Source organism: Moschus berezovskii, chromosome X (assembly GCF_049115385.1).
Source record: "Moschus berezovskii isolate FMDL1 chromosome X, NW_MosBer_1.0, whole genome shotgun sequence".
NCBI classification, from domain to species: Eukaryota; Metazoa; Chordata; class Mammalia; order Artiodactyla; family Moschidae; genus Moschus; species Moschus berezovskii.
In genome coordinates, this window is record NC_142488.1 from 64,009,487 (window position 1) to 64,020,840 (window position 11,354).

The 11,354-nt window shown below is 43.2% G+C and overlaps 1 protein-coding gene across 1 annotated transcript; it reads left to right on the plus strand.

Moving 5' to 3' along the window:
• The first annotated feature begins 214 nt into the window (after positions 1–214).
• On the plus strand, positions 215–9,793 carry PIN4 (peptidylprolyl cis/trans isomerase, NIMA-interacting 4). Its single transcript, XM_055393435.2, has 4 exons — positions 215–362; positions 3,402–3,478; positions 8,885–9,004; positions 9,615–9,793. Exons 1-4 carry the CDS (start codon positions 320–322, stop codon positions 9,771–9,773), a joined length of 399 nt encoding a protein of 132 aa, XP_055249410.1. The 5' UTR covers positions 215–319; the 3' UTR covers positions 9,774–9,793.
• The last annotated feature ends 1,561 nt before the right edge of the window (positions 9,794–11,354 follow it).

Genomic DNA, 11,354 nt, shown 5'->3' on the forward strand with positions numbered 1-11,354 from the left:
TGGAGGAGGCGGGTAGGGCAGTTGGGGAAAGGGCGCAAACAAGTGCGTAAGACAGAAGCCGCAAAAAGCACAGAGGCGTGGCTTCCAGCCCCCGCCCAACCTTTGGCTCCGCCCCTCTACCCCGGTCCGAGCTTCAGCCCCATTGGCCCGAGAGTCAAAGGACCGGGCCTGCCCCAAGATATGCCTGCTTCCGGAACCATGGTAAAGATGGCCAATTGCGATGCCGCTTTTTGGCATATGTTTAGGACACACCGGTGGGGCCTGAAGGGGCTTTGTGCGGCAACCTAAGCAGTTGAGAGTTCAACGGCAGATTTTGGAAATGCCCCCGAAAGGAAAAAGCGGTTCTGGAAAAGGGGGAAAAGGTAGAGCAGCCAGAGCAACCAAGAAGAAATGGGGTTGGGTGAGGAGCAAGGTGGAGGAGCAGACTGCCGGGGTCCGGGGCGGTGGCAGCGGTTGCCAGTGACTAGAAGACTGACCAGGAAGTGATAAGTTAGAAACAATCAATACGGACTTCAGTTTTGGTTTAAAAGCGTGGGGATTAGATGGTGGATAGAAGAGGAGAAAGGATTACAAGAAAGTTTGATTTTGTTAGTTTCTTCCGAATGGGCAAAACTTGGGAGTGAGGCTGTCATGAATGATCCATTAGTTAGGTAAAGCTACAGGGTAGTGAAATTTGGGAGAAAAGAGGTAGAGCAGTTGACTTTGAGTAGGAGAAGGGACATCTTAAGCTTGACGTCACAGAGATGAAGATGGATGTGGTGGTAAAAAGTGGAAGGCAAGGGTAGTTTTTAAAACAGCAGACAAGTGCTCGTTTCAGCAGCACATATACTAAAACAGCAGACAAGTACTGAGTAGGGGTCTTGAGGAGAGTGGTAAGCGTTTGGAATAGTCATTGGGGTGGTGAGAGGGGATGAAACAAAAAAGGATTGTCCTTAGGGCTGAGAGCTTAAGATTGAAGGCCATAAATTTGTAGAGGACACAATCTGGTCAGTCATGATTTACCTAGTACCATATAACTGGCACAGTACAGGATTGAGAAGAGCTAAGTATAACCTTTAGCCAAGGTTGAGGTTTTGTTGGACAATGATAATAGAAGGAAAGCAACACAAGGGAATTAAGAGTGCCACTGGGGACACAGTTCAGAAGATCAAGCATGGGATCCAGACTGGGAAGGGAAGAAGTTTGATAGCATAGGAGAACATAGGAGGATAAAGGAACTGAATGGGGGAGGGGGGGTGGTTCTGTTAAAGAACCTGTGTTGTGGGAATGAGGCATGAGAAGGCTGGAAGAACAGAAAATTGTAGCCAGAGATTGAACTGGTTGTGAGTGGCACAGTTCCATCATGTGCCCCTGGGAACAGGCGGCCTGGAGTAAAAGGCTTGGGTATTTGGGAGGGAGGTCAAGAAGTGTGAGGTTAGGCTGTTGGATGATTCCTCTGAATATATGGTGAAGTCATCCAAGATTAGGGCAGTAGTGAGGGTGGAAAGGAAGCCTGAAGTTGCTGTCAGAGTCCTCAGTCAGAGGGAGTGAAGGGGCATTCAGAAGATGATAGCATCCATTGGGGCAGAGGATGGGATGACTGGAAGGCATCATTGTTCTAGAGAAATAAGAGTTTAGTGTAATAAAACTCCTTGGGCAGTAACATTTTCTTAGGCATTTGGTGGTTGGCATTTTGGATTTTCAGTTTTGTGGAACATTTATTGAACAACTTTTGGGTGCTCAGCATTGGGGTTCCTAAGACAGGATGGAGTCTCCTGAATAAAATTTCAATGGGTCCCTATTACTTCTAGGATAAATTGCAAGTTCCTTAATGGAGCCCAAAGGCCCTCATGCCCTAACCCTCAGCCACCTCCCCTGGGTTCATCTCACAGCACTCCCACTTCAGATTTGGCTTCGTCCATAGTTTCCTCCACATACTGTTCCCCTACCCTGGAATTTTCCTCACCTTTGTCTTTTCTTTGCCTGTTCAGCTCCTGCTCATCCAGGAAACCTTCTCTAACTGGCTAAAAAGTATCTCTGTGCTTCCACAGCCCCCTATTTATAGAGCATAGCTCATTCTCCTGAGATGATCTTTTACATAACTTTACATAACGATCTTCCCCAGTAGTATAGGAGCCCCCTGAAGGAAGGTAATATGCCATGGCTTGTTCATCTTTGTATCTCCAGTGCCTGGAACTTAGTTACTTAGGAAATGTTTATGAACTGAACACTTAAACCAACAATAGTTCTTAGGAACATCAGCCTCTAACAGTAAATATGCTGCCATCAACACAGAAATTGGCATAATGGCAAAATGACACAGTAATAAAATGTAAAATACTGCCCGTTGTATTAATCTGAATATTGATAACTTAATAGGAAGGTTATCAGTAGGCAATGTCATTGACTCTAGGAGTTTGGACATGAATGTATTCTTTAGCCAAATATGGGTGGTGGGAAATTTGATCTTTATTTAAAGTATATTCTTGGACATTGTACCTACTATAATTGTTAGTATCCAAGTACATAGCTGCAGTGTTTATTAGAAATCTCACAAGAGCTCCAGGGTTTGTTTGCTCTTAGAAGGCAGGATTTCAAACTGGGTCTAGAGAATCCAGGCCAGGTTTTTGGTGCTCCCATTAGCACACTCACTTGTGTATTCATTTTCCGTGAAGGGTTTTTGTAGGGCACAAATTTCTTGTTTTAAGAGGTGAGTTACAAGTTAATTTAGCTTGATGTAAAGTGTCTGCCGGAGAAGACAATGGCAAGCCACTCCAGTACTATTGCCTAGAAAATCCCATGGATGGAGGAGCCTGGTAGGCTGCAGTCCGTGGGGTCGCTAAGGGTCGGACACGACTGAGCGACTTCACTTTCACACATTGGAGAAGGAAATGGCAACCCACTCCAGTGTTCTTGCCTGGAGAATCCCAGGGACGGGGGAGCCTGGTGGGCTTCCGTCTATGGGGGTCACACAGAGTCGGACACAACTGAAGTGACTTAGCAGCAGCAGCAGCAGCAAAGTGTCTGCAGAGTTCCCTTTTGAAGCTTGGTGCTGTGATGGAGGAGAAGGCAATGGCAACCCACTCCAGTACTCTTGCCTGGAAAATCCCATGGGTGGAGGAGCCTGGTAGGCTGTAGTCCATGGGGTCGCCAAGAGTCGGATACGACTGAGTGACTTCACTTTCACTTTTCACTTTCATGCATTGGAGAAGGAAATGGCAGCCCACTCCAGTGTTCTTGCCTGGAGAATCCCAGAGACGGCGGAGCCTGGTGGGCTACCATCTATAGGGTTGCACAGAGTCGGACACGACTGAAGTGACTTAGCAGCAGCAGCAGCAGCTGTGATGGAAGTATCAACTCCTGTTGTGTTGAATAATAAGGTGAAAGTGTAGTTTAAATGAGTACTTATCATCTCTTTAAAGGTGGAAAAGCAGCCTCTGGGAGTGAGAGTTCTGAGAAGAAGGCTCAGGGTCCCAAAGGTGGTGGCAATGCAGTCAAGGTGAGTTACTCGTTCTTTTTTTTTTTCTTTTCATTTTAAATGTAAATAACATATACATCTGTTATTTTGGTACACATAAAAGGAAAAGACAGCATGCTTAACTCATCCTAAGGCTAGCTTAATACTGATAGATCAAGATAACACAAAAGTGGAAAATAATAGATCACTCACTTATGAAAATAATTCCTTTTAAATATTTCTTAAATGTTTTCTCAGACATCCAGAAATTCTTCATACTCTATTGTTTTTCCTTAAAATGTATTAAGTCTTCCCAAGTAAGTGAATGAGTTATTTCTCAGAATGAAATACTACTTGACAAAACCAAGAGCTGAGATGAGCAGGCAAAGGTAAGGGTCTCATTAGACAGCTTCCCCACTGGTGAGCTACAAGCCAGAGCCCTGACCATGAAAATTAAGGTGGGAGACAATTGCCAATTACTTGAAGTTCTTGACATAGTGCCACAAGTATGTCTGCCCTGGGAAAATATAATCTGAAATAGAATTATACTGTTTAATGCTACATAAAAAGGCAATTCCCATGTTTCAGTCAAGATGTGGGATTCATACTTTGATTCATTCATTCCTTAAGGATTTAGTCACATCTGCTCTGTGCCAAGCAGTGTACTAAATTCTGGGTATTAAAAAAAAAAACAACAACAGGTAAGAGATGGTCCCTGTTATCACAGTCTAGTTGGGAGCAGTTAGGTAAAGAAAGAAATTTCATTGCTATATGAGAAGAGCTAAGTGGAGTTGTAGCATATAAATGCACCTATACATATGCAGCCAAAAAAAGGAGAGCGAATGTAAATAGAGAGGGCCATTCTGCCCACTTTTATACTCAGTGAACCCATAGAAAGATAGAGAGATGGGAGACATGAATTTGCTTTTCATATATAGTTGACCTTCATTCTCATATGAACATCCCACCATGTGAAGTGGGATTCTGATATCCAAAGATAATTTTCATAAAACATGGTGCCTAAATGCAAGCCAGCTACTTTGTCCAGGCATCCAACTGAAGAAGTGGCTTTAAAGAGGCATCTTACCCTTTCTGGAAACAAAAATAAGTTCAGTGTGGCTATATTTGAGGTATATAGAAAGGTGGTTGTTGTTCAGTTGCTCAGTCCTGTCCTACTCTTTGTGACCCCATGGACTGCAGCACGCCAGGCTTCCCTGTCCATCACCATCTCTCAGAGTTTGCTCAAATTCATATCCATTGAGTCGGTGATGGTATTCAACCATCTCATCCTTAGTCACCCCCTCCTCCTCCTCCTGCCCTCAGTCTTTCCCAGCATCAGGGTCTTTTCCAATGAGTTGGGTCTTTGCATAAGGTGGCCAAAGTATTGGAGCTTCAGCTTCAGTCCTTCCAATGAATATTCAGGGTTGATTTCCTTGAGGATTGACTGGTTTGATCTCCTTGCTGTCCAAGGGACTCTCAAGAGTCTTCTCCAACACCAGTTTGAAACCATCAATTAGCTAGGAAAGTCAGTTAAGGTTAAACTCTTTTGTTAAACTTTTCCTTTTGAAATAATTTTAGATTTACATTCAGTTGTAGAATAGATGTACTTTTTATACATGTACATGTCCTTTTATCAGGGGCTGTCCAGATGGTGCTAGTGGTAAAGAACCTGCCTGCTAGTGCAGGAGAGGTAATAGACATGGGGTTCAATCCCTGAGTTAGGAAGATCCCGTGGAGGAGGGCATGGCAACCCACTCTAGTATTCTTCCTGGATAATCCCATGGACAGAGGAGGCTGGCAGGCCACAGGGTCACAAAGAGTCAGACACAACTGAAATGACTTAGCACTATACCTTTTATCCTGTTTTCCCAGTGGTAACATCTTACAAAACCCTAGTACATTAGCACAACCAGATTGATGTCGCTACAATCAAGATCCAGACATTTCCATCATCCCTCCTGTTGCCCTTTTATAGCCATACCCACTTCCCCCCTGGATCCCCTACCCCTGCCCTCCATGACCTCAGAGCAGCAGCTAATCTCTTCTCCATTTCTATAATTTTATAATTTCCATATAATTGGAATGATACAGTGTGTAGCCTTTTGGGGTTGGCTTTTTTCACTCACTGTAAACCTCTGGAGATTTCATTCCACTTGTGTGTATCCATAGTGTGTTCTTTGTATTACTGAGTAGTGTTCCATGGACACGTGAAAGTAGTGTGTTGAACTTTTCACCTGCTAGGGACGGCTGGTTTGTCTCCAGTGTTTGTGAAGGCCCCAGTAGCAGAGGGACCCCAAACCCTTCAGCCTTTTAGGGTCTAGGCTCCTTCCACACCTGCCATTCTGCTTTAGACCGCACTCCTGAACCCAGTCCTGCCCTGTGTCACTAGAGCTGCCCAGATTCTTAAACCTACCTTCCGATCACAGCTTCCTTCCTTCCTCTTGTTTCCCACCTCCCCCAATCCTGTTCCATGCACAGACCTCTAGGCCCTCTAGTCTGCCCTGTTCGCTTCACCTTCTCCCAGGCTTTGTGTCTGTTCTCTGAGCCCTGTATTTCTTATAGGCTGGAAATTAGATGGATCATGGAGCCCCGACTCCTTTCCTTTTGGTGATCCACTACGTCCATCTGCCAGACCACAACTCAGGATCAATCCAGTGATCTCCTTTCTTTACACTCAAACCCAGAATTGCTGGGGCCCACTGTAGAGTCACACAGCCTTGGGGGTTGGGGCCACTGATTCCTGGTCTCTACCCTGAGCTGGGCCATCAGAACTGCACAGAGATCCCTTGCCACTCGCCTCAAGTCATCCACCACCCTCCTCCAGTCAATCAGCAGACAGCTTCATCCAGTGGTTCTCCACCCTGGTATACATCAACTTCACCTGGAGAGCTTCTGAAAGTCTCCATGCCTAGGGATCTACCCCAGACCAGCTGCCTCACAGTCTCTAGGGGTGGGGACTGGATCTTGGTATATTTTTTAGAAGCTCTTGGGGTGATTCTGACATGTGCCAAGGTTGAGAAACACTGATTCAGTCTCGCAGGGTTGGTGTGAAGATTTCATGAGATCACGCATGTAAAGCACTTAGCACAGTTAGTATTAAGTTCTCAATAACTGAAATATTATTATAATTGTCAAAAGAAAATGGAAACCAGACCTATAGTCAGGAACTCATTGACCAGCAAAGTTATCTTCACCACACCTCCCTCCTCATTCTTCTTACCTCTCTTCCTTTAAGGCTAATTTTCCCAGCAGTGCTCTGAATGCCTAGCCTTGCTCCTTCATTTATCTCTACCCTCTTTCTTTGCTCTGTTTTCAACTTTTCCTTCTTTACATACTGCATCTTTCCCTTCATTCTGAAAACATACTCAGGGATCTTTAAAATATATCAATGCATGTGACTCTTTCCCTTTCTCCTTTTCTAATTCAGTTAGTTGGGGGAATCCTACCCATATTGCGGTTCCCTGGTGGTTCATCAGTAAAGAATCTGACTGCCAAGCAGCAGACGGGGGTTTGATCCCTGTTTCAGGAAGATCCCCTGGAGAAGGAAATTGCAACTCACTTCAGTATTCTTGCCTGGGAAATCCTATGGACAGAGGAGCCGGGCAGGTTACAGTCCATGGGGTCTCAAAGAGTCAGACATGACTGATCAACTAACCACCACCAACACCCTCATTACTGTCCTGCTTCCCATTATTTCCTCAGTCATCTGCTGCACCCTGGCTTCTGCACTTACTGCTCTTCTGAAACAGCTTTTGCTAAGGACCTGGATCCTCATCATTCTGCAGCATTTAACCCTGTTGCCCATTTCCTCCTTGAAACTTTCTCTTGCCTTGATTTCTGTTAACACACCTTTCTCTCTTCCTGTCTGGTTCTTTTTATTATGCTTGTTGAGCTTCTTTCTTTGCTTATTGTTTAAACACCAATATTCTCCACCGGTGAGTCTTGAGTGTACTTTCCTCTTCTCATTCTGTGTACTTCTTGTTCTGTGTAGCCTCCTTGGGTGATTCATCACCTCCCATAGCATCAGCTGCTACCTCCATGCTCATCACTCCCACATTCTCTCTGGAGCTTGGCTGTCTTTTTTCTAATCTTTTGTCTGCACCACCAGGCATGAAGGATCTTAGTTCCCCGACCAGGGATCAAACCCAGGCCCCCTGCATTGGCAGCATGGAGTCTTAACCACTGGGCTGCCAAGAAAGACCCTTGGCTCTCTTCTAAGATGTCTAGTTGACAGTTGGTCAGTCACACTTGCAAACTCCACAGATACTACAGACTTATGTCTAACCCATCAAACTGTGTAAAACCAGAATACTTGCTTATTCATTTATAAAGTGGTAGATGGGATCCCCTTTCGGTGATCACGAATGCTTTTCCAGTCATTGAACCAGGTTTGCTTTGTGAATGTAGAAGCAGAAAGAGGGAAACAGTGGAGAAGCAGTTTTAGCCAGGCTAATATGAGGTCTGAGGAACCATCCTCATCCCCCAACGTGTATCTCTCTAGTGTCCAGATTGTCCCTGTCTCCCTTAGGCAGTGCTGGACACGTTCTATAGAAGTTTGCCTCTGAGCCCTACTTTTTGACACATTCTTTTCTTTGCTGTTGCTTTGTCTATCTCCTCTAGCTCCTCCAGTCCAGGATCCTGTCATCCCCAGTTTTACTAACTGAACCCTGAGGACATGGTTTGTCTATCTCTAAATTTATAAGGGAGACATCTGAATAATGGATTCTGTTTGAATGAGAAATGGGAAATCCTACAAAACATATCTTGACAAAAGCATTTCTAAGGATACAGTGATTTTTTAAAAACATGACTTTATATAAACATAAGTTACATTTGAATACCTTTTTAGGGTTGAGTATTCTTAATCTTCAACATATGACTCTTTTTCTAAGTATTAAATTGTGGAGGGGCTTTATACCATTGGCCTCTTTTGGTAAAAAGTATTTCCTTGTGGTTTTTTTTTGTGTCATTCCACCTCTGATAAATTAATAGGTAACCTTTATTGAGTGCTAGCTGCATTATCTCAGTCTTCACAACACAGTTACTGTTATCTCTGCACAAATGGGAAAACATTTAGGGATTTAAAACATGCCTAAGACCATACAGGAGAGTGGGGATTTGACTCCAGTACCCAGCTCTCAACCATTATCACGTTTCCTCCTCCTGTTACCATTGAGGTACATGGTAAAGGATGGGAGCATTCCACAGCCAGGTGCCCATTTTCCATCTAAATCTGGGTTCTAAGATACTGTCTTATACGGGAAATGGGTTTTTGCCCCATTGGGCTATTGCCCAGTTGGCAGACTTCCAGGATTTTCCATTGCCATGAGTGAATGCTTTTAATGTTTTTTTACTAGTATGGGGGTAATCCTGATGTGACTGCTGTATTATGAGGAAAGAAATTGTTTGGGTCTCCAGGTATTACATGAACGTGTTTTTTCCTTGTAGGTCAGACACATTCTGTGTGAAAAACATGGAAAAATCTTGGAAGCCATGGAAAAGTTAAAGTCTGGAATGAAATTCAATGAAGTGGCTGCACAATATAGTGAAGATAAAGCCAGACAAGGGGTATGGTGCACTCATCATTTAAAATATCCCTCATGGAGGACACACAGAAGTAGGGATTATTTCTGTTTTGCCATTAGTTTTAGGCATATCTTAAAGATCTTAAAAGCAGAAGTGTCCAACTTGTGAACAGTTGAATACAGGTCACCTTTGTGTAAACCTTGGCATAACCAAATTTATACAGCTAACAGATACCTAGGGCTTCCCTGGTGGCTCAGATGGTAAAGAATCTGCCAGCAATGAGAGAGACCTGGGTTTGATCCCTGGGTTGGGAAATTCCCCTGAGGAGGGCAGCCAGCAACCCACTCCAGTATTCTTGCTTGGAGAATTCCATGGACAGAGGAGCCTGGAGGGCTACAGTCCATGGGGTTGCAGAGTCAGACACAACTGAGTGATTAAGCACAGAGTAGACACCCAGCAACATTGTGAGTGCTTGTGTGTGCAGCCCAGGGTTGGACCTCTTCCCCATTTTGTGCTCATTGAGTCTTCTTCTCTCCAGCCCAGATGAATAAACCTAGGAACCTTAGCATTCATGTGGGGAAGTTTTCAAGCTACAGTAGAACTGTACCCTCTTTGGGGCCACTTGATATCACATATCTTTTGGATTTTCCAGGGTGACTTGGGTTGGATGACCAGAGGGTCCATGGTAGGACCATTTCAAGAAGCAGCATTCGCCTTGCCTATAAGTGTGCTGGATAAGCCTGTGTTTACAGACCCTCCAATAAAGACAAAATTTGGGTATCATATTATAATGGTTGAAGGGAGAAAATAAAAATTGTATGAAAGACTACATATGTTTTATACATTATTTCTTTAAAAGGTGTTGAATAACCATTGTATTTTATGAACTCTGTCACTCTGGGTTTGTGGGTGCAAAATTAGGTGGGTAAAGGTTGGTGTGCACAACAGTAGGTATTTAGGTGGTAGTTCTCTAAGATAAGTCAAGCAGACTCCTTTAAACCTGTTAGTCCCTTCCCTCCAAGAACTGCTTTATCTGATTCTCAGTATATCCCATAAGTTAATTTAGAAAGCTTCTCTAGAAAAGTCAAATATCAGCTCGTACAGATAGATGGATTAGCATATGAAAATCATAAAATAAGTTCCTAGACACTTGTTTTATAAGGTAGCCAACACTGATTGGCCAAGACAGTTATTAGCTCCACTGTCATAGCACATGGCACATTCAACATTATGGTTATTCAATAATGGCCATTCAACATTAACTCCTTTCTTTTTAAATAAACGTTTGTTGGAAGAAAAAACACTCAGTTCTTCTGTAAGTTTTTTGTACTAAACAGTAGCCATTCACCAACTGCTGATTAAAGGGAGAAATGTGGGAGTTCCCTGGCGATTCAGTGGTGAGGGCTTGGAGCTTTCACTGCCGGGGCCTGGGTTTGATCCCTGGTCAGAGAACTAAGATCTCACAAGCCACAGGCCAAAAAAGAAAAAAAAAAAGAGACAGGGAGGGATGTCAGCCTAAAAACATTCCCTCATCCTCAAATGTATGGGTTACATTATGGCAGTCCTCTCCAGGGTCAATGTTCTGTTTATCCACATTTTTTTAATGCCACTTTTATGACACAACAAAAAAGTATATAAATATTATAAATACTAACTACTTCAAAAATCAAACTTGGCGAGTGCAACTGTGTGATTAACAGTGATTTTTTGAACATACTGTGTTCTCTCTCAGCTGCATTTGACATACCTGCATTATGCCATATAGCAGCAATTCACCTTAGAGAGTTAACTTTACCATTTTAGACATTTCTGACCACCTATGCTTCCATGCAGTATTCCCCACTGAGCTGCCCACTCCCTGGAATACATAGATATGGCAGCATGATACAGAGGGATGATCAAAATAGGTATCAGATGAAACTGCTTTAAAACCACATTTAAAACACTGTCTCTAAATAAGGGTTATAAACTCTGAAATCTTGAAGAAAATTCTGAAAAGAATGAAATGAATACATAGAACTACAAAGAACATCAGTTATACTGAAATTGTATAATCAAAATAGATAATTGTTTTATATATAGCTCTATTAATACATTGAGATGTAGTGGTTGGACTAAAAACCACTGTGAGGGAATTCCCAGGTGGTCCAGTGATTAGGACTCTGCACTTTCACTGCCATGGGCCTGGGTTCAACCCCTGGTCAGGGAACTAAGATCCTCCAAGTCATGTGACATGGCCAAAATTTAAAAATAAAACCCACCATGATTTTGTGGTGGTGAATATCAATGGTATTTTGAAATAACTGCAATAACTGGAATCTCTGTGATTTCTATTAGCGAGAAAGTTGTGGTACTGCTAATATTTCTGTACTTTGTTGCCAACATTCATAAT